Genomic DNA, 25,985 nt, shown 5'->3' with positions numbered 1-25,985 from the left:
ATTGTCTATTGTCATACAAAGTGATTCCTGTAACTTTATTCATAGCTTGCTTTACTAATATGACTTTTTTTTTCCTGTATCACTTTCCTTTGTTAGAAGGCATCCCTAAGCTTTTGGGATTGATATACTGGCAGTAGTGCTAGAAAAAACAGTGCCTACAGAAGACCTTGCTTTGTGGACCAATGCATGGGTTTTTGTTTGTTTGTTTGTTTTTTAAGAATGAACCTTAGTGGCTTGCATTCTTTAGTCTGCTTGTTCGTTACTTATTTGTGTGTTTTTTTGAATGTCTCCCACCCGTGCAGGGGAGCTGCTCCTACAAGGCCCCATGTTTATCAAAGAACCCAGCAACACCATCTTTCCTGTTGGTTCAGAAGATAAAAAAGTAACCTTAACTTGTGAAGCGAGAGGCAACCCTTCACCTCATTACAGGTACAGTGAAAAGTTGCAAAATTCCAACTGAAACGATTTAGTTGATGAACTTTTTGCTCTGGTGCATTTATAACACCTTAATCTGTCATGATATGATATCTTCAATTGATCTGGTGTAAGAACATTTGGATCCATACGGCATATGTTGATTGGTTAACTAGTGTATAGAAGAATTCTAGATTTAAGGAATGGCAAAAGTCTGTGACGAAGCAATGTCTTCTCATTGATTTATAGTGCAACAGAATCTATAATTGTAGTTTTGCATGTAGTCGTGTAGAATGCATCCGTTTTGGAAAGGAAATGAAGTGTATGTTAAAGGTAATTTGAAGTCCTAGGTTGAGTAGTATGCTTCCATGCTCCTCCATCTGCCTCTGCCATTTCACTGGTGTGTGTCTGAAGGGCCATTAACTGCGATGGAATAGAATAGGTTCCTACAGGAGTCGTTTTCAGTCACTCTTGAACAAAGCCTGTTTCGCATACGAGGTGGTTTTTTCTTTAATCATGCTAAATTCTATCTGTTATTATTATGAAAATGATACCTTTTCAAAGCAAATCTGCAAAGATGACAAAATGCGTAAGGAAAAAAAAAAGAAATCTTAGCCCCCTATCCTCTTAAGATAAAACTAGGAAAGTTTTGGAGATCATGTTGATTGTTTGGATGGGATGGGTATTTACTTGGTTCAATAGCACAAGATGAACAGTTTCACTCTTCAGGGTGCTCAGGGGGACCCACTTTAATGAAGAGATGAAATATTTATAAATAACATATGCTGCTTTCATGCAAGTGGCTTCGAGGAAAGGCTCAAGGCAGCTCCCAAGCAGTGTGTTCTTCCAAGTGCTGGGAGCGTCCACTTCAAAAGCTGTTTACACTCTGCCTTTGTTGGCAAAACCTTCTTTATAACCTGCAGAGCAAGCAAACTCAACTCCATATTAAGGAAACTAAATGTTTGGAGTACTGGTTCTGATCTTACCGACTGTTAAGCTCTTTTAAACCGCGCAAACAGTAGAAGCCAGTTGTGCCTGTTCAGTGGAGTTAGAATTTGGGTACAAGGTAGATTTATTCATTCTCTACATCTAGAAGGAACTAAGGTCATTTTCTTTGAACTGTTTTTGACAGTAGACTTATTGATTGCCTGCTGTGTTCTTTCAACGAAAAAAGCATTGTGGTTTCAGGTTACGGATCAAAACTGACAGGTGTTTGAGAGAGGAGTGTTTGAGCCTCTTGGGATATTCCCATTTCTTTACCAGAGTGCCTTGGTTGAGGGTTCTAGCTCAGCTTTCCATCCCAGCTTCCAGTTAAGTCCATCCTATACACAAGTGGTAACTTAGGTAGTTAGGTCCCTGACCCCTATGTGAGAAATTTGGATTCAGGTCCTGGGCCCTGAATTCCATATGGCTTAACACTGCCTGTTGTGGGCATTGAATGAAGGGAATCTACAGATGAGAGAATTTCTTCTCTCTCTCTTTCTCTCACTATCTATACCACCTTTTGTCTGTTTTTCAAATAAATAAAAAGAAAGAACAGAAAAAAGTGCAAGAGAGAACACCTTTTACTCTGCCTTTACTTCTTAACTAAATAAGAAAAGGATGATAGAATTGAAATCATTAGAAACTTTAATTGATGAGCTAATTTAGTTAGAAATACATGCAACATCTGGAAATATTTCTTCTTTTGGAGAAATATGAACAGTTCATTTAACAAGACAGTGTCATAGAAATGTTGTTTCCGGTGTTTTGATGGCGATCGGTTATCTTTTAAAAGCATCTGTTTGCTTCTCTGTGAGATAGAGGATTTCTTTTCTTTTTTCAGTGGACATGGCTGCAAATATGATAAAGAATCGTGCGAATGACTCATGGGTGGGCAGTTTTGATGTCAGTAAAGTTAGATTTTCTGGCATTTATGAATAATTTGCTGAAAAAGGGATTCGGCTGAAATATTGTCAGGATAAAGGATTTAATCATGTAGGAATATGCTTTTAAAAGAATAGATTTATTATGTTGGGATAGCCTTATCAAATAGCCAGATTCCTGGGACTCAGAAATCCACAAATATCCTTTTTTGATTTTATTTGTGGGGGAGTTTGTCGATGTTTCTGTACACAAGGTAATTATTATCATGATGAACCTGTATTTAAATGTTGTGCCAGCATATATCAAATGTTGGTGTGGTGTTTTTGCTATCAGTATGGTGACTTATATTGTGGCATGATCCACCTGGCATTGACACGTCACAGTTGATATTAAATCTGCAACAGGGAACTGTGACTTCCTTGACTTATTACTCTTAAGTGAAAACATTCAATATGTTGGGTGTTGTTTTAAAATATTTGATTTGCGCCCACACATAGTAGAGACTTTGATGATCGCTTTAAAGATGTACTCAAGTTAGGATTACTAACTAACAGAAAATGTCACTCCTGCCAAATGTTTGTAAAATTGAAATCCTGAGAAATACAAAGACAGGTCTTTGCACTCTAAAAATATTACACTTTCCTGCAACATTAAACTTTTTACTTAGTGTAGCTGTGTGACAACTGGATTGTTGGAATGAAGTAAATGCAGTTTGGACTAATGGGGTTGCCCATACAACGGGATGTGTTTAGCTGGAGCCTTCACTGTTGGACTGATTCTTTTCCCCTCGCCTTGCACTGTGTTGGTCAACTAGACACTGTTGCTCTGTATCTTTACTCCCAGAAGAAAGTAAGCTTGCTGCTTATCGCTTCCTCTTTCCTTCTTCTCCTTCATTTTTTCTTCCTCCTCCTTCTTCTCTTTCTCCGTCTTCACTAAACAGGTAAATTGCATAAATATGTAATAACGAAGATGACACGGTGGGGACAGTGTTTGGACTACTGGTTAAGACACCAGTTTTAATGTCTGCATCGGGCAGCAGCATAGCTGGATTCAATACCTGTGTCTGGCCACTCAGATGCCAGCAGGCAGTGGTGATGGCTCCAGCCGTGGTCTTCTTGCCAGAGACAAGCATCGCATTCCCGTCTCTTGACCTCCACGTGGTCCTTGTCAGTGTAGGGGCAGAGAACCAGCAGTGGAACCACCCCTCTCTCTAACTCTGAAATTTCCTTTTTTTTTTTTTAATAAACAGATTTTGGACAGTTAGATAAGTAGATGGAAATATACTTAGCCAATGAGGAAGCTTAGGAAGTTGTGTGAAACCACTTGTTTCTAACGGTTCAGAACACAGAATAGGAAAGAATGTTCTTTGAAAGCTCAGAGTCTGACTTGTTCACCCAGGCAAACCTGTCTGATGAGAGATTTTATCTTTGTTAATTTTCCCCGTTTGGGTAAAAAGAACTCTTAGTTGGCCCTGTTAGAAATGCAAAATTTCAGAAATTCTCAAGAGAAGTTACTTGTCTCAGTGTTTCATTGAGAATTCTGCTCTTTCTCTTGCATTTCACTGTCTGAGCCCCCAAGCCTTATGTTGAAAGGTTAATGAGTGCTCAGTCTCTTTGTAATTGCTGTTGATGCTGAAAGGGGTTGCCCTGAGGAGGGGTTAGTACTTCCTTCAGTAGGAGGTTTCCCTACTTTCCGTGGATTCTCAGACTCCCTGCCTTTGTTCAAAGAAATCTTGTTGGAGAAAGGCTCAGTTGGCCATTGTTGCCAAGGCCAGCCTACTTTTAAGGGGGATAAGGTCTTGGAGCTAAACTAAAGACTTCATGCGTATTACTAAAGACCAGGCAAGGAGCCAAACTGCAAGGGTGGGCCTGCCAAATGTGCACAAGTTCTAGAAAATGACTGATCAGTCTCAGAGTTCCTGCCATGAATCTGTCGAATGGTCACACCTGCTTCTCAGATTCCTAGAACTCAGATGTTTTGTTTTCCAAATGTCTGATTTTAGTTTACAGTCTGCTTTGCTTGTGTAGGTAAAGTAGGCTAAAGCAAATGAATCTGAAAGCTGACCACTGCACACATAGGTTTCTGTCTTCCAGCCAGAGCCTGGCTGCCAAGTTGGAACCTTATGGTTCAAGTAGGTAGCCACATGAGGCTCCTGCCATTTAAATCAATTGAATTAGAAACGAAGTTTCTCAATTGTTGCAGCTTCCTTTCAAGTGCTCAGTGACCACATGTCACGATAGTGTTGGATGGCACAGGTGAAATACCAGTACTTCTAGAAAATTCTCTTGGACAACACTGCAACACAGACCTTATCAACAATTCTTATCCATATAGACCTTATCAACAATTCTTATCTATATAAAAAAGTCTTCCATTGTTTTCTCTCCACAAAGAAATGACCAGATTATCGCATTCTCTTCCAACTCTGTTGAACAAGTGAATTAGTTGGATAAGGCCCCCTGTGTGTGTTCTGTTTACCGATCTCTTTGGGAAGAAGGGGCAACAGAAAGATGCACACAGACACACAAGGAGTTACTACTTGCTAATTTACTCACCAGATGCCTGCATGGACCAGAGATTGGCCAGCACAAAACTAAGAGCTGAAACTCAAGCCAGGCTTTCCTCCTGAGCCATCACAGCTTGGCAGGAAGATGGAAATAGGATCTTGGTTTGGGAATTGAACTTGGGTCCTTGGTTGTGAGGTGTAGGTGTCTTAGCTACTAGGCTAACTGCCTGAAGAACCTGGCATCCACATTTTCTGGGCAAACTATCGTTGCAAACTGGGAGTTCTTCCATGGTTTCCTTTTTCTAACAGGCAGTGGCATATGCTGAACCTGTTTAATTTGCTGAGAGTCAACTAAACGCATTTAGTATAAGAAAGGAAAGTAAAATGATTAATTTCTGCTCACCATTAATGGATGGAAGCAAGGGAACTCTCAGTTTATTTTTGGTCTTTAAATGCCATTAGTGAGGATGACACAGAATGCGATAATAGTACTATACGTGGCACTGTATTTGACTAAATGTTTACTATGTGTCAACTACAAATTAGTGCTGCTTATACTCCCTTTATAGAAAATAGGTGTACTATTTGTATACAACAAAGAATATGGCATGCCTGGTATAAAATATACTATACCACATAGCATATGGCACACCTGGCATACATATATATACTATACAACATAGCATACGACACACCTGGCATAAACATGTATGTGTATGCTATACCACATAGCATATGGTATACCTGGCTGTGTGTGTGTGTGTGTGTGTGTGTATATGCTATCACACATAGCATATGGTACACTTGGTATACACCCACACACACACACTATACCACATAGCATATACGGCACACCTGGCATATATACATACACACACACATATATATGTATATTATAGCTGTAAAAATAGCATGCGGTACAGCTGGTATACATAGATAGCATAACAGATCATATATCTGGATATGCACTATTTATTGTATTTTATATAATAATATGTCACATACTATTGTGATGCATATTTGTTAGGTGCAATTTTGATTATAGTGACTTGTGGACCTTAAAAACACATACTTCTTATGTGTCCTATGATACCATTGATATGCTCCAAATTAAATAACAATTAATGCTTTTCTAAATTGTCTCGGGCTTTAAAGAAAGATCATCTTGGTGCGGGGTGCAGCGCGTGGTGGGACCCCAGGCTCCGGAGCCCCTGCCGCTGCAGGTCAGGCCGGACGAACCTGGGTCAGGAGTAAAGCCAGCTATGCAGGATCTCCAGTGGTGTGTTTGAAGCGACCTGAAAAGATATCGGGCTTTCTAGAAGGCATGAGATGCTTGGAATGCGTTGACTGGGGAGCAAAGCGCGACTCTATTGCCTGCATCGCTGCTGGGGAGCTGTTTTATACAGGCTGGTGGGTTATCCTAGATGCCACGGTGATGAATCCCTCTATGGAAGTATTCAGCCACTCCTGGCATACATGTGGTGTGATGACAACCATTGCCTTCCTCATGATTAACGCAGCATGGACAGTGAAGGTGGGCTGGGTCCAACAGCTGCCCGCATCTGGCTCTTCATCGGTTTCCTGTTGACCTTTGGCTAGCTGATTGCCTCCAGGTAGGGGCTGGTTTTGGAGTTTGGCCTGTGACAGCGCGGTGGTTTCCCGCAGCACACAGCCCTGCGCTGAGGTTTTTACTCCAAGCCCTGTCTTTATGTAATGCCGTTTTGTAAACTTCCCTGTGAGTCTACTCTCAGTTGCATTGATACTGAAATCAGAGAATTCTGTATTCCGCAAACTATCATGGTATGCACTTGATTAACTTATAACATGTTAAAGGTAAATGTTCCACATGAGTGCTTTTTGTCATGTTTTATCATGGCATAGCTCGTAAAAATAAAAATCAGTGACAAAAAAAAGAAAGGAAATCTTTTTTCCAGATTTCTGAGCCGAAATTCTGTGTTCTCCCAAAAGCTCCAATCATTGCAGCCTCCTGATGTCTCCAGCTTTTTTTTTTTTTTTAAAGATTTATTTTTATTATTTTTTATTGGAAAGGCAGATATACAGAGAGGAGAGACAGAGAGGAAGATCTTCCATCCGATGATTCACTCCCCAAGTGAGCCGCAACGGGCCGATACTATGCCGATCCGAAGCCAGGAGCCTCTTCCGGGTCTCCCACGCGGGTGCAGGTTCCCAAAGCCTTGGGCCGTCCTCGACTGCTTTCCCGGGCCACAGGCAGGGAGCTGGAAGGGAAGCGGGGCTGCCGGGATTAGAACCGGCGCCCATATGGGATCCCTGGCGTGCAAGGCGAGGACTTAACCACTTGCGCCACCGCGCCGGGCCCTAGCTTTTTTTTTTTTTAAAGATTTATTTATTATTATTGTAAAGTCAAATATACAGAGAGGAAGACCTGCCGTCCGAAGATTTACTCCCCAAGTGAGCACAACGGCTGATGCTATGCGGATCTAAAGCCAGGAGCCAGGAGCTTTCTCCTTCAGGTCTCCCACACGGGTGCAGGGTCCCAAAGCTTTGGGCCGTCCTTGATTGCTTTTCCAGGCTACAAGCAGGGAGCTGGATGGGAAGTGGAGCTGCGGGAGATCAGAACCGGCACCCATATGGGATCCTGGGCGTGTTTAAGGCGAGGACTTTAGCTGCTAGGCCACTGAGTCAGGCCCCGTCTCCAGCTTTTGGGTACTGGTCCAGTAGCCACAATCTGGCCCTGAGAGCAAGGTGATGTTCACATAGGTGGGATGAATGTAAAACATGAACCAACCATGTGTGTGGTTCCTGAGGCAGGCGAGGCAGACGGCAGTTCTTCCAAGACAGTTCCTAATTGTGGTGCTGCTGCTTCTTATGGGAGGCCTTCCTGTTGTCCTGAGCCCTGAGTTTCACACTCCAACCGTGAGCCTGTCCCTTGTACTCCAACCAATCTAACTGTAAGTAGAATGTTGATTTGGCCACGTCCGCTGTGACTCACTGAAAGGATGCAGACAGTGGATTGCCATGCTGGCGTCACAGATGCCTAGCGGTACTGACTGCTAGGCTGCTGTCCTGAACGAAGAACTGAACGAAGCGAACGAGGGTGCGAAGAATTCAATTCAGTGGGATTTTGAACCGTGTCACCTTTTAGAAATCGTGAATGACTTAAAGAATCACCGAGAAATAAATAATTTATTCTGCAGGACAGTGGTAGTGTTTTAACATTTACTTACGTATTTGAAAGGCAGAGGAACCTGGCAGAGAGAGAGAGACTGACTGAGTCAGTCTACTGGTCGGTCTGCTTCACAATGTCCATTTCAGCCAAAGCAGATGCAGGCTGATTCCAGGGACACAGATGTCAATTCAGGACTCAGAGCTGGAGCGATGGCTTGAGCTATCACTTCCTGCCCCCCACAGTGCCCATCAGCAGGAAGCTGTCACAGAGCCATTGATGTGGAAACGGATCCCTTTTATAGGGGATGCAGGCATTGCAGCTTCCTAACCTGTAAGCCATTGCTGCCCTGATGGGATGTTCTCATTTGGATCGAGTTCCTTTAGCTCCGTGTGACCACTGATTGCCTTGGGACGGCATAAATCCAGACTTCCTTGTATCTTCATTATTACATCAACCTGGGAAAAATGGCTTCTTTCCTGTTGATGACGTCAGATGTCTGGAATGATGTCAGAACAAATAAAAACAAAGCTAATAGTGTCATGACTCAACACCCGGCAGAAATGTGAAGGTTGGATTTTCAGCATTGATTGTGTTGGTATGGCCAGAGAAATCATGCCTTGTGCTGTTCTACCTTCTTGTGTTTTTAGATTTTTGTCTTTTCTTGTTGGGGGAGTGGGTGTAGGACAGGGGATCAAGAGGAGTGGCATACACTCATCAAACCCGAGTTATATACACTCGTTCATGTTCACCTGCTCAACCAATCACAAAGGCTGGAGACTTGGAGTGTTCGGACTGGCCATAGCGTGACACGTGTTGAGGAGCCTCAGCAGAGGAACTGGAAGGAACCACTGTCAGGCCACGCTGAAACGGATGTAGGGAAGGCAATGGGGCAATCGCAGCGCACATCTCCAAGAAGGCTGCTAGTCACTTGGAATAATTTTAGCACAGCCCCTGATGGATTTGCCCTCGGCTATAACTCTGTGAACTTTTTGCATCCTAGTGTAGCTCTAATCTCGGATTTGAACTGTACATATGTGTGTCTCAAATTTATCAATGAGTGAAAAATGAGAATCTGTGTCAAAAAATTTGTAGAAACTTAATTTTTTTTAAAAAAAACATAACATCCGCAACTTATCTCATCTATATCATCAGCAATTATTGCTGAAGACTAACTCGCTATTTTTGGATGAAGTATTGAATATGCAAATTCAACATTCATTCTTTCAAGGGCTGCAATTATTCTGATCACTTCAGTAAACATATTAACAAACATTGCATTTGAACACAAATGCATTTGCTTATTAACTTGAAAGCCGAATCTAAAACCACAAATTGCTTCTGTGATTAAATTCCTAATTTTCCTGTCAACCCCCAAATAAAGTATTGCCTGTTAATCTAAAACAAGTGTTTAACTCGGCATATTTCTCTTACCCGTTACAGCACCCCCAACTTTTTTTTTTTCAGATTTAGTTGTTTTGTTTGTTTTGCTTTTTTATACTGAAATCTAAAACTTGACATTTTTTTTTCTACAGAATATTGTCCATTTCCATGTTCTTGGTCAAGTTTGATATGGTAGATGTTGTGAAGGACAGTAACTTTGCTGGTGATTGTCAAGTGTATTAAGTCTTGAGTTTGTTTTTGAAACAATTAGAAGTCTTCTGATTTAGTTTCAGTTGTGTTAGTTTCAGTTTTAGAATGTCGTGTTTCCTGACCTTGTTACCGAGTTCTAGTGAAAGACTTGAATTTAGAGCTGGATGACTTTTCTGCTAACAGACTGTGTATCTGCAGTCATGATTGTTTTTCCATACTAGTAACATGTTGCATACAAGGTTGCCATCTCTGGTAACAATTAGTATGATAAATAGGTAATAAATGGCAAAGTAATGGAAAATAATGACGCATCAGTTCCGCCTTCTTTGACATGGTGTGTTCGCAGCAGAGATGAGCTTGGTTGGCTTGGACTGGAAGCTTTGGTGATCGCCAGCCGTGTGCCAGGTGTGATCTGGATGGTGAGGATTCAGCACTGATTGAAACGGTCGTCACCCTCTGGCTGGCCTTGCCACACAGCACGCGGAGCCACCATTGTGACTTCGGCCTCTTTGTAAGTGCCACTTGAGGTCCTGGCTGCCCTGCTTCTGATCCAGCTCCCTTGTAATTAAGCTGGGAAGCCATCAATGACAGCTTGGATACTTTGTCCCGACACCCATCTTGGAGACCAGGACTGAGTTCCTGTCTCCTGGCTGTGTACTGGCCCAGCTCCCAGCCTTTGCAGCCATGTGGGGAGTAAACCAACAAAGAAGGGTTTTCTCTGTCTTCCTCCCAGGCCCTTCTCTTTCTGTTACTCTGCCTTGCAAATAAATGAATACATTTTGAAAACAAGAAATAGTTATTATCTAATGGAACTGATGTGTTTCGAAAAGCGCCTTTCAGTTCTGTGATTAAACTTTTCATAAGATTTAATTTGTGTGAATGTGTGTGGATACAGACATACAAATATTCAGTCTTGTTCCTGGTCTTTCTATGGGAAAGCAGTAATGTGTTTAGTTGATGTCCTAGAAGGAACAGTTGAAGCTTTCATCAGGCGAGGGAGTAACCACCAGTTTTGAGAGATTTGCTATGTCAGGCTTCTTCTGATATATGTTAAACAGTCAAAAACTATGAGCCCAAGGTCTTGGAGATTTTTTAAAGGAAATTGTGCTGAGTTCTTTCCAGGTGGAAATCTCCTACAGACTCTGACACCCCGCTGTGTTAGCTTTGGCCCAGTTTGGTTCTGCGCCTGCCTGCTCCATGTCCCTGCTGCCTGGGAAGCTTCAACTGCCTCCCAGGGACCGAGAGACCAGTAACCCCTGACTTTGAATCCCTAAGTGACCTGCCCAGAAGCAAGTTTACAAGGAACTTCCTCAGGGACTGGCTGGGGATGAGCGCTTACTGAGAATCGGTAGATTTGTGAATTATGAATAATGAAAGAGCCTGCAATTGGGGATCCTAACAGCCAATTCTAATTCATGTCTGAGCACGGAAGGCTGACACTGAGCGTATAAGATCGTTCCAGAGTGTTACAACATGATGATTATGCAAAGATGCCTATTAATCTTGTGACATTTAGCACTGAGCTAAAGCTACAAGGTTCGTCTGTTTCTGGAGAAAAATGTACCTTCTATGTGATTGTAGGGCAAGGTGTGGTGCACGCAGTGCCACGGAGCTGTCTTTTTTTGCTCTAGATCACTGCATTAAACCTTTGTGGAATGGAATTTGAGTATGCAAATGTATTTTGTGAAGTTTGAAATCATTTCCATATTTCAAAAAGTTTTCCGTCTGATACCGAGGTTCTCTGGTGAACTTTAGAATTTCCTGTTACAAAGTAGAAGTCTGAAGTTTTCTCTCATCAATTTGCATGTCAATGTAATATTAGCACAGAGAGAAGAGGTTCGATAGAACTCATAAACACAATTCTGGAAATATAATGCTGCTATCCTCTTTTTTTGCATACTCCTTTCCGTTAGGTAAGGGGTTAAAGTGCAAACTAGCAAAGACCATACTTCAGTGGTGTTAGATAAAAACAAAACAAAACAAACAAACAAACAAAAACACACCAAAACAGCAGGACTGCTGAGACCGGAATGATGGTGAGACCAAGTTTATTGAGATCTGCTCCCGGGCGAGGTTCATAGATCCTCAAGGTAGTTAAGGTCCATGGCCGCTGAAGTTGCACCTGCACTGAGTGGCGCACACTCCTTAAGTAGACTTGATGAGGATGCTCGATGTTGTCTTCTGATTGGTTGGCTATTGGGGTGGTATTCTCAGCACGAACTTTTGGCACCACGTAGGGGCCCTCTGCCTGCCCCCTGGGCCTTCTGGGCTAACAAGTGGCAATGTAGGGCTGTAAACAGTGATCACACAAAAAGATGCCCAGAAAGAATTATGGATGTGCACAACCAAACCGTAGTGCTTCTAAAAGCTCCCCAAATTTGTATAGCCTTCCTATACCATTTTGCTGGCACACTTTATACTAAGCATTGTGTTCATACATCCTGAACAATTATATTGGTTCTCAGCAAAGACAGAGAGTCTGATTTGTGGGTTAATTTGTCATGTATTTTATGGAAAAAAGAGCTCCTCGTGGATTTTCTTCTTTTGAATGTATCTAGATAGATGAAAACAGGAGGTATGGTTAAACATCAGGCCCCGATATGAATATTTTATTATAGAACATAGATACACTGGTTTCTATCTCACAATAAAAATCACCGTGGGAAGCGCAGGTCCAGAATCACTTACGCATCAGAGCTGGTTAAATGAAGACTGCCCTTACCAGTGAGCACACTTTCAGCCAAAAGAAAAACCATCCAAGCTTAGTAAATCACCTGAGGATGAGTTCCAGGAAATGTTGAGCAGAGTTAGGAAGAGGAAAAATAATTACGTTGTCTTTAAAAAAAAAAAATACCTGGTTAGTATCTCACATGCCTCTTAGTTACGAAGAGTTTGCTAAGGCGGATATTCAATGCTTGTACTAGAGCAGAAACATTGAAAAGGTAGTGATTTTGTTTTTCATGTCATCAGAGTCTAGAGATGGTTATATAAGGAAGGCCATGCTAAAGGAGGTGAAAAATACATCGATAAAAGCTACACATTGTCTGCATTTGATTCTAGAGTCAAAATTTAGGATGCTAGCTTTCACACTGTAGGTGCCTATGGAAATGAAGTATTTTCCCACATACTTTATGGTCTCTTAAATCTTTCCAGCTACTAAACTGGCAAGAAGTGCGCTTTCCTGTATTTTTATATATCTGTACAATTTTTCGTAGCGCCACAGTGCCTTAATTATTCATCAGCTAAACACAACAACAAAGTTCGAGTGAAACAATCAGGCCTGCTTTGTCAGGCCATAAAACATTCTGAGTCTTTGGTGAAGTGCTTTTATTTTCCTATAGAAAGGGTGTATGGTAGGGACCAAAAAACCACATTTCTTTTGTCACAAGAGCCTTTTATTCAAAAGTGTATGAAATGAGCTACAGTTTTCCCCTCGTTTTAATTGAGAGCTTTTCGCACCTCAAGCATTTAGTCATTTAGGAACTAACAAACTATTTACACCTTAAAAGTCAAACCCACCCACTCGTGATTTCCCGTCAGATTTATTCTTTAAAGGTCAAGCCCAGCATGTCCCCCATCCCACGTTTCATTGACTCCCAAGAGCGGGTACAGATGCAGACAAACTGCATGTGTAATATACAGAATGTTCTACATGAGAGATGACCAGAAACATAGCCTGGAGTAAGTGGTGTGTAATCAGCAGGTGCTTCATGAGAAAGGAATAAAGGAGAAGCAAAGCGAACAGTCAGGTTTACACCTTGCTGGAGTCACCTGCTACCTACCAGGGCATCCAGAATTGGTTATTTGGTTGCCTGGAGGCACTGAGCTGGGAGCTTTGATTCTTTTGTCTAAATGAATCTTTGGAATGACCTTACTGGGAAGGTGGCACCCTCTTCTCTTCGGTGATAAATACTTTGCTTGAGGAAGCTTAGGCATTGTGCCCTAGGACAAGAAATTGTTGAAAATGAGTCCAGGGAGCACTTGGTTCTGGACCCTGTTTACTTTCATAGTACTGTTCTTTGGAAGACCAGCTATGACTTGGGAGTCGTGGACGAACTAGTGGTGGGAGCTGGGAAACTAGGCGGTGAAAAACTCCAAAAGGATGAGCTTCGTGAAGGCTCGGGTCTGGAATATTCCCCAACGTGGAGGTGCCTGACAGGTGCTCTTTTCACTGGCAAAGAGGAAGAAAGAGAAGGGGTGTGGGAAGGATTGAAGAGGGGTATTTGTGCATGTGTCTGTTGCGGGCAGTCCATGATATTTGGAGGTGCATATTAAACCTTTGGGGATCTCATTAAGGTGTTCTGAGTTGGTGGATGGAGGATGAGGCCAAGATTGCTCATCGGCAGCAGCTTTTGGTGGTGGTGATGGAGGTTGTGCTGCTGCTTTGCAGATGTGTTGTGCATCGGTAGCCCACGGCAGACAGCCTGTTGATGGGCAGGTGCCTTTATTTCAGCTCCTTTTCTGAGTTTCTGTCAATCGACACCTTTGCAAGGAGTGACATGGAGGGGGAGGTTCATAAGTCCTCATGGTTCAACTTTCAAAACTCTTCCAGGAGAATAGGAGAAAATGACCCCAAGTGTTCATCCGGATGACTTTGCCTGGAAAAGATCAAACCACACAAAAGCAACAGTAGCAATCAGCCACAAATGAGAAAGAGGTTACAGAGTTTTCTATTTCTCCCAAAATGTGTCCTTTTAAGTTCCTAAGAAAGACAGTCTTGGTCTCAAGTTTTTCCTCTTAATTGCCTTTTCCTTTCTTGTTAGAAATGTTGTTTTCGACCTGGGAAACTTTTATGTGAATAAAAGAAAATGAAAACAGATTTCCAAAATGAGGAAATAATGAAGTACTACTTTGAACAGTAAGGACTAAACTTACAAGTTTAGCTACTCCCTGTACTGTATTCCCCGATGATTCTGATTCCTTTGTGTGTTTCTCAGACATAAAAGATATGATAGATATTTAATAACATATGATAGTGAATATTCATTTGACCACCACTTAGTCTAAGAAATTAAACTCAAAGTGACACATTTTCTGGTATGTTCTCCTTAACACATCCACCCTTTCTCCATGTGAAATTTTTCATACCTTTAAAAACATATTTAGTATGCATTTATATTACTATCTGTATTTTAAAATTCATGAAATGATACCAAACTAATTTTTGGGTTTTTTTTTTTTTATTCTTCAATTGTTGAGAGGTCATCTACTCTTAAAGTTGCATGATACTACATTTAACTTCATGCACTTGTATGGAACATGATGTCTTTATCTCGTTATGGCTTTCATGTTGTATATTATATGTGCAGGCTAAATATTTTCTGTATTTGTAAGAATTCTTGACGGCCCACGGATTTGATGGAGAACTCTGAGCTAGAATTCAAATGAGTGGTATTCTTGATCAAGCTAATGAATAATGTGGGGACATTTTAAAATTCACCCAAATTCATCTGTAAAATTGGCAGCACTTGGCTCAGTTTTCTGGAAATCCGTCTAATGCATCACTGAGATCCCCTGCATCAGGTCTGGCAAAAAAATTACAGAAATGTGATTTTATTGTAAGAATGTCGCTGTTTGAGAGCTGACGGCTCTCATTTATGCCATGGATGTATTTCTGAGCTTGGGAGATAGGAATGAGTTTGCTGTCTAGAAGCAGGTGTTGGTCTCAGTGACTGTGCTGCCTCTGAGATACCCACCACTCTGGGTTTCAGTCCCAGCTCTGCTTTTTTTTTTTTTTTAAATTTATTTATTTTTGGGCCCGGCACGGTGGCGCAGTGGTTAAGGCCTTGCACGCCCGGGATCCCACATGGGCACCGGTTCTAATCCCGGCAGCCCCGCTTCCCTTCCAGCTCCCTGCCTGTGGCCCGGGAAAGCAGTCGAGGACGGCCCAAAGCCTTGGGACCCTGCACCTGCATGGGAGACCAGGAAGAGGCTCCTGGCTTCGGATGGGCATAGTATCGGCCGTTGCGCTCACTTGGGGAGTGAATCATCAGGCGGAAGATCTTCCTCTCTGTCTCTCCTCTCTGTATATCCGCCTTTCCAATAAAAAAAAGAGACAGAGAGGAAGATCTTCTATCCGATGGTTCACTCCCCAAATCACCGTGGCAACAGCTGGAGCTGAGCCAGTCCGAAGCCAGGAGTCAGGAGCTCTTCTGGGTCTCCCAAGCAGGTGCAGGGTCCCAAGGTTTTGGGCTGTCCTGGACTGCTTTCCCAGAGCACAAGCAGAGAGCTGGATGGGAAGCAGGGCAGCCGGGATTAGAACCGGCGCCATATGGGATCCCAGTGCATGCAAGGCAAGAACTTTAACCATTACACTATTGCACTGGGCCCCCAGCTCTGCTTTTGATTCCGGCCTCCTTCTGCTTTGGACCCTAGAAGGTGACAGATGGTGGGTGTTGTGGTTGAGCCTGGCCACTCTATGAAAGAACTGGTTGATTTCTAAATTCCTAACTTCGGCTACTCCCATATTCAGCTGCTGCGTTCATTGGTCAAATCTCTTTCTTCTCTCTCCTCTTCTTTTGAAATAAGCAAAGCTGAAATAAACTTGTGCCTTTAAAACAATATGTGTACTTTGATATGTCAAATATACTTGCTGTTTCAAAACTTCTAGATTTTTTTTTAAAACTTTCAAAGCTCTTGTTTAAAAGCTAGCTTCTTTATTTTTTTTTTTCTTTTGGCTTCCCGTGGTTAAATACAGCTCTGGGGTTATTGCCTTTTCTTTCAGAGACCCCCTAGGTGGTGGTTAGGATCTCTTACCACAGTGTACCATTTTGTAAATAGCATTGTGATTGTTCCCGAAAAATGGAGAAGGCCTTGGGGGCAGGTATTTACCCAGACAAATTGAAATGGATAGTTGAGCACTTATCCAATTAATTTATTAAATGTGCCCAGTCAGTCTGAATAAATCACGGAAACGTACTGTCTCTGTCTTCGTCCTCCGCGTGCCATTGGCCTGAAGTAGAGCAGATAATTGCCTCAACTTTCTACTTCGTCTTGGTCTTTGCAGACCTGGCCTAATTTTTCCCTTAGTGAACAAAGCACAGTTCTTTCCACCTTTTCCAGATGGTCTTTTCAAAAGATTCTTTGGCTTCTGGATGCTACTGGGTTGAATTTTCTTCTCCACTTGAACCCTCCCTTTTTCTTGAATGCACATGTTGGTACATGTGTTTTCATTTAGGTAATACCATTAACGTATACGTACCCTTACATTTATGAGTGATACCATATAATTTTTAAACTACATTTAAAAATTTTCTTTAAGAGGGCATAAGAAAAGAAGAGAGAATGCCTTCAGCCTTTTCTTTTCAAATCCTTGCATCAGCAAGGGCTGGACCAGGCCAGATCCAGTAGCTAGGAACACTCCTGGGGCTCCCAGGTAGATACCAGAGACCCTGGTTGTGGAGCCTTTAGCAGAAAGCTGGAAGGGGAAGTGGGGCCAGAACTCCGGTCCAGCATGCATTGTGATGCAAGCCTAAGAAGCAGTGTCTTAATTGTTGAGCCTGAGCGCACCCTCTGCAAGTGGTTTTTTTTTTTTTTTAAATTTTAAAATGTTGACATGTGTTCTGCAGGTGGCAGCTGAATGGAAGCGATATTGATATGACGATGGAACATCGTTATAAGCTGAGTGGGGGAAATCTTGTGGTGTTCAACCCCAACAGAAACTGGGACGCAGGAAGTTACCAGTGCTTTGCAACCAATTCGCTTGGGACAATCGTCAGCCGAGAAGCTAAACTTCAGTTTGCCTGTAAGTCTTTGTTTGTACAGCTAGCACAATCAGCTTTTTAAAAAATATGTTATTTATTTGGTTATCTTGGATTTCAGAAACATACATGGATTTTACCAGTTTAGAAAAGAGGTTGAGAGAATGGTTCAGTAGGACTTTTCAAACCTGTGTACAATGAATGAATCAGAGCTTAAAAGGTATGCCTTGTGTGCCTGTGTGTGGGTGTTATTTTACTAGTTTGCAAGGACTCTGTAGTGAAGGAAAAAAGGACCAGTTAAAGGTATGTGCGCGATGTGACCCTTGCTCTTGAAGAACCTGTAATTTGGGGCGTTGCATGCGTCAGACTTGAAAGTATTGAAAAACAAACAAGACCACCACCACAACCACCACAACAGAGACCCAGCACAGTGAGACAGAGGAGATGGTACCTATGGTGATAGAGGTTTGACCCCTAAGGGTGTTTGCCTTGCACACGTCCTTCCCCACAGCTTCCGTTGAGGCCGGAGCCCTGGAGCTGTGTGTGCTGATCATCGGACCTGGGTGAACACACCACGGCCTAACCACGTTCTTTCTCCAGGGCAGGTGGGATTGGGATCAGAGCCCAATTTCGTTTTTAATCTTTGCCTGTTTTCTATGCTTGTTTCTTTCTACTAAGCTCTGTTCCTGTGTGTGTGTGTGTGTGTGTGTGCACGCGTGCACATATTGTATACGAGGCATGCCGTGGCTTGCTTGTTTGTGAGATCTCTCTTCGTTCTTTATGCCTCCCTAACTCTGTCATTGGGATGTGTGTGTTCTTGGGATGCGACAGGGTTGGCTGTTGTTAAACGGGCGGCGTGTTGTTCACGCATGGCGTGTTGTTGCACCGTCTTCCCGAAGGCAGCCGTTGGCTGTGCACCTGCCTTTGTGTTCTGTGTAGTCTGTTTTTCATACTTACTTACTCTTTGTTTTACCTTCTGTGCTTAGTATTTTTACTTCTATTTCCACTGGGTATTTTGAAAGCTGTGTATCACGTTTACATTACCCGATTCCCTTAGGTTTCCCGGAGTACTTTCCATATATTTCTCTAATAGAGTTTGAAATTATTTCTTCAGAGTTCCTCTGTTTCAGCCGTTGGATTTAGTTCATTTTTCCCTCAGTGACTTGGTATTGGTTATTGATTTAAGTTGTTACTGTGCCATTTTATTATGCAGATTACATTTGCATACATATTATGTGTTAATGCCTGCATGCTGATATATAGTAAACAGAAGCATATTCATACATATTCACGCACATATATATAAAATATTCTTCCCACGGACTACTAAGCATGTGAATATACTTTTTGACCAAAATTTAGCCAAAACTATGGTGTATGCATGTTTTACCTGGCTTTTACATCAGCTACCAGACCACTTCCGGTTCTACATTTAATGTCTTGCTTTATATTTCAACATATTGAGTATATGCCGAATGTTAAAGAATGCCATGATATTGGTTCAGGTATGTACACAACTCCAGGTTGGTGAGCCTTGCAGGTCTTGAAATCATCTGCTGAGACTTCTGCGTGCCTTCCTCTCTCATCCTCCAGTGTTGGTGCTGTTCACATGAGGTCTGCCACCAGGCTGTCGTCCGTCTCCTAGGCGTTCACCATCACCCCTGTTTTGACGTTCACTGTTTTTGCAGAGTGGGAGGCTTTCCCTTTTGCTTTTAATGCAAACCTTACCTCCCATTTCCAGCACATGGTTCAGTTTAGTCCATGTTAAATGACTTTACTTTGAATTGAAAATATTCTCTTGTAACATATATGTATTGAATATATATAATATATACACACATACGTATATACATAAGTCATATCTATATAATTTCATATATGTATGAAGTTGTCTTTGGTTTTGTGTTATTTATTTGTATTTTTAAAGGCACTGAATATGTATTGGATTTTGTGTGTGTGTGTGTATGTGGTCTTTCCTGAAATTCTTTTCATCTCAGCCTGTTCTCTCCTATGAATCTTTCGAAGATGCGGTTTTCTGAGATGTTGTTTTCCATCTTAGAAGCAGGCTCTCCTGCTCGACTTTCATTTGGTGTTTCCATTTTTCTCCTGACATATTTTCAATAAGTTCTCGAATGAATTGTGCCCCGACTCAGTATTTTTCAGCACATGGCGGTGGAGGACCGTCCCAGCCCTGCTTGCTTTGTGTTGTGCAGCCATTAGTGTCTTGTCTGATCTATAAGGAGAAGTGCGGCTCCCATCGCATTCCCTGTTGCAGGTGTCTTCAGGAAAGATGCTGCTCTTCTCGGGTACCGATCTTCCCGGGTAATGATCTTTCACAGGCTCTACTATGTGGGAATATTCTTCACTTTCATGAGCTTCGTTAGCCAGGACTCCTGGAGAACATTGTCTGAAAGATGCTCCCCATATTGTTTGGCACCTCTCCTGGGCTCTGTCTTGTTCCTGGCCGGTGCTTTACAAGCAGAGGGCTTTCAAGTTGTGTTAGGAATTGGATTTTCACCTATTTCCAGGCTTATTATACGTTGTCGCTCTAAGAACCACCAACAGTGAGCGTTTCGGCATCTTCAACTCAGCAGCCATTGCTGTGGAGCCCTGAGATTGAAAGGTCTTTGCCTTTTGACTACCATCAACAAACTGGGTCTTCATCTTGGAGGGGAGAAGGTGCTTCCTGTGACTGTGTCTTACACCAGAAATGGGCGAGAGCCATTGGGTTTCATGTTCTCGACATCCGCAGCCATAGCTACAAGGAAGATTAGAGCACCCAGCAGGTCGTTTCTCTTAGCAAATGTTGATTTCCTTTGCTGATATCGTCTTTGGGTGTCTGATCTGATAGATACACATATGGAGACAGATGTGGCTGTTGAGGTCTGAAATGTCTCCTTATGTTTATGGTCGTGGAAACAAACTCACAGTCACCATTTAGACCCTCATTCTGCCCTCCTCTGGTTTATGAAATTTTACCCCTTCTGTTCATGGCATCGGATCACCTCGCAGTTTTGCTGTACGGTGAGAAACTTTGGTTTTGTGGTGTCTTTCTTGGTCTCTGTGTGTGTGTTTTGCTAAGTGTTTTGTTGAAGAATTACAAACAACATTGAGTATCCGTAGCCTGATATTGCAATGGGCTGGGAAGATAATGGAATTGTTTTTGCTTTTAAAAAAATTTTGAAACACACAGATCCAAACAGAGATGGACAGATCTTTTTTCAGATACAGATTTTCCACTTTTCCTGCTTTATTTCCGAGACCAGAAAAGCTAGGGCTAAGCCAGCCTGAAGTTGGGAGCCAGGAACTAATTCTCATCCTCTGTTGCAGGTGGCAGGAACCTGAGACTATGACTTGCCACCTGCTTCCTCTCAGAATTTATATTAGAATGAATCTGGAATCAGAAGCAGCAATGGGACTCAAGGATTCAAACCCTACAATAAGATAAGAGCATGCCAAGTAGGCTCTTAATCACTGCACCAAGCACCTGCCCCCTCAAATATATCAATTCTTCTGTTGGGGTATTGATTTCTGTTAGGGTATTGAATTAGCAGACATAGAAGTTATTTTATAATTAGCAGTCATACTAAAGCATGATTGTTCCTTGGTAACGCTGAAGTAATTTAACATTGAAAGATGGGATGAGGACGGAGACACTCATTTTAAGAGGATGCTCAGACTCCGTTTCCGAGGAGTCTAAGTCTTTCCCACAGGCGGAAAGATGGCTCGGTATTGTCACTGGAAATGTTCTCTCGGATTTTTCAATACAGCTGTGCTTGCCCTCTTGACTGCGTTGTGTGCTTGTGTGCGTAAGAGTGCTTCGTTTCTGATAACCGTGGGGAAAGTACTTCTTGGTACCGTCTACACGGAAGTCTGATCGGTTCACCACTTTGAGCACTTATGAAAATGCGGAGCAACTTTATCTTCATTTTCAGATTTCTTGAAAATGATATCGTAATAAAATTAAAGTGAAAAGGCCATTCATAGTTGAAGAAGCATTTCTAGACACTTCCAGGGCCTTTCAATAGGTTCTTCTGCCAGTAGTTCCATAAACGAAGACTGGAAAATACACACGATGACAGGTTACTTACCTTGTAAATACACATCTCAGCTGTATTCAGTTAAGTTATGTGTGTGTCATTTCAGTGCTGAGTGTCATTTCAGTGCTTAGCTCCTATATTCATCTATTTGAAGATGGTGTCATTTGCCTAATATCAGCTCCAGAAGATTCAGAGACCCAAATATCTTTGTCTTGGCAATATTGGTTTTAATTGTCTCATTTTTGAGTTTCTTATCCCCTGCAATGAAAAGATTCTAATTTGAACTATTTTGGAGCCATGAAATACATCAGACAGCAGTGTGAAGGAGGTTTGTGTGGCCAGTGCTTCCTCTAAGATGGCGAATGACAGCACGGTCAGCCCTCCTGATGGCCTTCTTTATGTCCTTCCTCGCCCTTCTCAGTGGATGTGCATTCCTGCTTGGGCATTGGATGGGCTTTGTTTCAATGCGTTTTCTGAATGATTTTTTGTTTTTTAATTGCAATGTCAGGTATACAGAGAGGAGGAGAGACAGAGAGGAAGCTCTTCTGCTGGTTCACTCCCCAAGCCAGATGCCGGGTCTCCGACTGCTTTCCCAGGCCACAAACAGGACACTGGATGGGAAGTGGCTTCTCCAGGATTAGAACCAGTGCTCATATGGGATGCCAGTGTGTACAAGGCAAGGACTTTATTTGCTAAGCTACTGAACCAGGCCCTCCGTGGATTTTCAATACTTTGCTACCTATGTATATGCTTCTGAAAAACAACAACATAAGAAACCCATTTGCCGTTTTAATTTCTTGCACTTTATGTGTGATATTGATCATTGTGCATTTATTTATCTATCGCTTTTCTTTTGTTCCACATTCATATTTGGGAATGCCTATTCATCTGTATGTTTACCAAAATATATTTTGTCGACTTGTACACATCTGGTGAATATCAAGTTGGGCTTCAACAGTTGGTTAAACTTTAAAATCCCCAGTCACCTTGAAGTTAAGCCCTTTACGTTTATTTGTGTCTCTGACATTTGCATACTTTTCTACTTGATGGTGGCGCTTTATGAATGACTTACAGAAAATTTTTTTTGTTAGAGTTTTTTTTCTTGGTACTGCCCATGAAGTAGATTTTTTTTTATTGTTTTAAGATTTATTTCTTTTTATTGGAAAGGCAGATGTACCAAGAAGGAAATACAGACCTGGGATCCTGGCACAGGCAAGGTGAGGACTTCAGCCACTAGGCTTCTGCCCCACGACCCGAAGCAGATGGTGTTAAAGTGTCTGTCCTTTTCTTTGTAGCTGATGGTCTCTTCTGAAGTCTTTCAAACTTTTGTGCTCCTTATCCTGAAATGAAGAAGATATCCCCCCAAAATGTACTAATACAAATTTAAATGTTCTGGTTGCAACATTTTGTGTTCTGATGATCTGGGATTGCGTTTGGGAGGTGGGGACACTCGGGAATTTCATTTGAAAGTGCAAACTCAATGTCATCAGTTCAGTTGGCTAAGAAGCCTGTGTTGTGCCATTGAAGTGCAGTGTGTGGTCACCACGTCAGGTTCACTGGGCTTTTCTGCTTGGGGAATGATGTAGGATGCAAATACCCGGAACATGGAGTTCTTTGTCAATCCTTCCTCCTTCTGTGTAGAATTTCCTCACATCACCTCACTTTCCTTTGTCTAAATACGACACTCAGTAGACATTTGATAGTGAATTCCCCAGCTTGCTCTTGATTTTAATACCGTTAGTATCTCACCATTTTCTGTAATGCTTACCTTATATTTTGTGGATATTTTCTTTTTCAGATATATTTTCAGACAGTTTTAATCATGAATTCTTTATCCCCTTTTAAATGCTTTTTTTTTTTTACATTTACCTGGATATTCATGCTGTGTTTCTCCTTGTCTATGTTTATGTTTTCTAACATTAAATACATTCCATACTGGTGTTAGCTTCACAGTAGCTTTTTTGTAATTGTTGAAATATTTGGATAGTTTCTGTTTGCAAACCTTTCCCTATTGCGCTTTTGTGTATATATTCATGCTGAAGCTTTTCTTTTCTCATTTTCTCTCCTTATACTGTTCTTTTCTGGCGTTGGTATCAGAATAGCCTGGAGTTCTATTTGAGGAAATCTCTTAGTTGTTTATTGAGTGTACTTGCTAGTTACAGGACTCATCATCAAATCTTTTGTTTGTAAGTTGCATTATGTTATAAAAGTCCATACATTTTCTTTTTCTTGCTATACTGGCAAAAGGTATCTCTTTGCCTTTGAAATACAAGTACAACACCTTCCCCTGCTTTTCCTAGACCATGAGCATGGAGCTCCTTCACAGTGTTCCGTGTTTAAAGCCACAAGTCCGCAAACATCGTAAGCAAGGAGATGGCATCTGTGATTCCTGCAGACCGTGTTCCTCACTTGGTGACACTGGTGCAGGCAGCCGAGAATGCTGGTCTTGCATGAGTGTCATGTTGGGGATCTTATTCCTGTAGAATGGGAAGCTGTTTCTGCTGCTACCCAGCTTACAGGGCGATTTGAAGTCTGCTACCATTTGGAACCTTTGTCTCCACTGAAATGTCTTATTCTTTATGGAAGCTTTTAAGGCCACATCTGTGCCCCTTGTGTTGTGGAGTTTCACAATGACCTCATTGATAGTGGTTCAAGTTTGAGCTGCCTTCCTCTGTGTTCTCTGGGCCTGTGTAAGGTCAAACCCCGTCCTTTCTAATGATGGGAGATTTTGTGATTTCTGCTCCTGGCTGTTTGTCTGTTTTCTGTCTCATGTATGTTATTGCTTGATCTTGAACCACATGAACTGGATGGTTCCTCTCAATCCTGTCCTCATATGTCCCATTTCCTCCTCTCTGACCTTCATCTCTGCTTTTGGTTGTTTATTACAATTTTTTCTTTGAGCACTCCTGCTCAGTATCAATATTTCTAAAATATAAGAAACATTTCATATTTAAAATGATCCATTTATACCTAATTCTTCTGAGATAGTTACAATTATGTCATATCCACATGGAGATATGACATGATGCTTTTTGCTTGCTACATTTTCCCCAATACAGCTTTTTTTTTTTGAGATTGTTCTATTTCTATTTTGTCTTGCTGTATTTTGCAGATCCCTGGTTAAATTTGATTGTAGGCACAGACTTAAGACGCTGGAGCTAAAAGTTAATGAAAACCACTGAGGACGCCAGCGTAGTGTCATTGTGAGGTAGACTGCTGTACTATGGCTCATTTTCATGAATCTCAGCTAAGCTTCAGCTCTTTTCTTTGAGAAAGTCAGATTTCAATTTTCTTCCTTGAAGCTATAAGCTTGCGCCAGTTTTCCGGGAGCCAAGTGTAAGAAGAAGAAATAGGTGGGGGTGGACTGCAGCATGCAGGATTTGTGAGCTAAATACTTTCAGCTCACTGCTCACAGGGCCTCTCACGGGAATACACCTGCTCTTCCTGAGCCGGGACCTGCTGTGTTCCCGTTTCTGAGTATAGCACTTACAGCCTGATGCAGGTGGAGTGGTGGCTGTGGATGGGTAGGTACTGTTTAACTCTCATTCCCTTCTTTCCTTCTAGTCCTATACCACTGAGGATTCTATGCATCCATAGGTCATTTCAGGGTTTTCTTCATTGGGAGCTTAGAAGTCGTTTTTTTCTCCATTTTTCCCTAATGCTTTAGCACCATCACGTTTGTCTTCTTAGGTATAAATGTGCGCTTTTTTTTCTTTAGTTGTCCTGTCCTGTGAGTTTACACCTCATTTAAAGAAAAAATCTCTTAGAGAAAATGAGTTCTAGTTAAGGGCATTTTTCCCAGGGAAAAGAGACATTAGATGCTGGTGTCTTTTTCCGTGGATCCTTATTGCTGTTTCATGGGATCAGTTCTGCTTTGGAGTCCTCCTTATGTTTACTTGCTCCTTTGGTCAGCCTATCTGCTTACATCATTGCTTTCTAGGAGATCAGCATCTTTTCCAAGTGCTTCCTGCTGGTAACCAGTTCCTGTTGGTGGGCTAGCACTGCTTGGTGCTTCATCTCTTTTCCTTTTTTCATCTGAAAATGTGTTTATTTTTGTTTAAAAAATTGTATTTATTTGTAAAGTCACAGTTGACAGAGAGAAGGAGAAGCAGAGATCTTCCACCCACTCGTTCATTGTCCAGGGAGCCTCAGCAGCTGGGGCAGGGGCAGGTGGAAGCCAAGAGCTAGACATTTCTTCCAGGTTTCTTAAATGGGGGACAGGAACCCCAAAACTTGGGCCACTGTCGACTGCTGTTCCCAGGCCATGGGCAGGAAGCTGGGTGCCAAGTGGAACAACCAGGACACAGATTGGCAGCCATATTGGATGCTGGTGTCACCAACCACAGCCTTCCCTACTGAGTCATAATGCCAGCTCCTGAAAGTGTGTTTATCATGTGCTCATTCACCAAAAAAATAATTGTAATAAGCTAGAGTGTTAAAAACATGAGCACTGTACTGATACTGTACGTTTGTATTCAATTCCCACTGTTCACCAGCAAATATCTTTGGGCAGATTTTTTTTTAAGATTTATTTATTTTTATTGGAAAGTCAGACATACAGAGAGGAGAGACAGAGAGGAAGATCTTCCATGCAATGATTTGCTTCCCAAGTGACTGCAACAGCCGGTGCTGCACCGATCCAAAGCTGGGAACCAGGAGCTTCCTCTGGGTATGCCACATGGGTGCAGGGTCTCAAAGTTTTGGGCCGTCCCTGACTGCCT

The 25,985-nt window shown here is 42.0% G+C and overlaps 1 protein-coding gene across 1 annotated transcript in view; it reads left to right on the top strand.

The window, feature by feature from the left end:
• Positions 1-25,985, top strand: part of CNTN3 (contactin 3) — a 272,642-nt gene that overhangs the window by 36,444 nt on the left and 210,213 nt on the right. Inside the window, exons 2-3 of the mRNA XM_040995075.1 lie at positions 303-429; positions 17,093-17,268. Coding sequence (XP_040851009.1) covers positions 303-429; positions 17,093-17,268 — 303 coding nt within the window. The remainder of the gene's footprint in view (positions 1-302; positions 430-17,092; positions 17,269-25,985) is intronic.

The sequence above is a fragment of the Ochotona curzoniae genome, unplaced genomic scaffold (genome assembly GCF_017591425.1).
Source record: "Ochotona curzoniae isolate NIBS_2020 unplaced genomic scaffold, NIBS_Ocur_1.0 contig_908, whole genome shotgun sequence".
Lineage (NCBI taxonomy): Eukaryota > Metazoa > Chordata > Mammalia > Lagomorpha > Ochotonidae > Ochotona > Ochotona curzoniae.
Note: the sequence above shows the minus strand (reverse complement) of the source record. Positions and strands in the feature narration are given on the sequence as shown.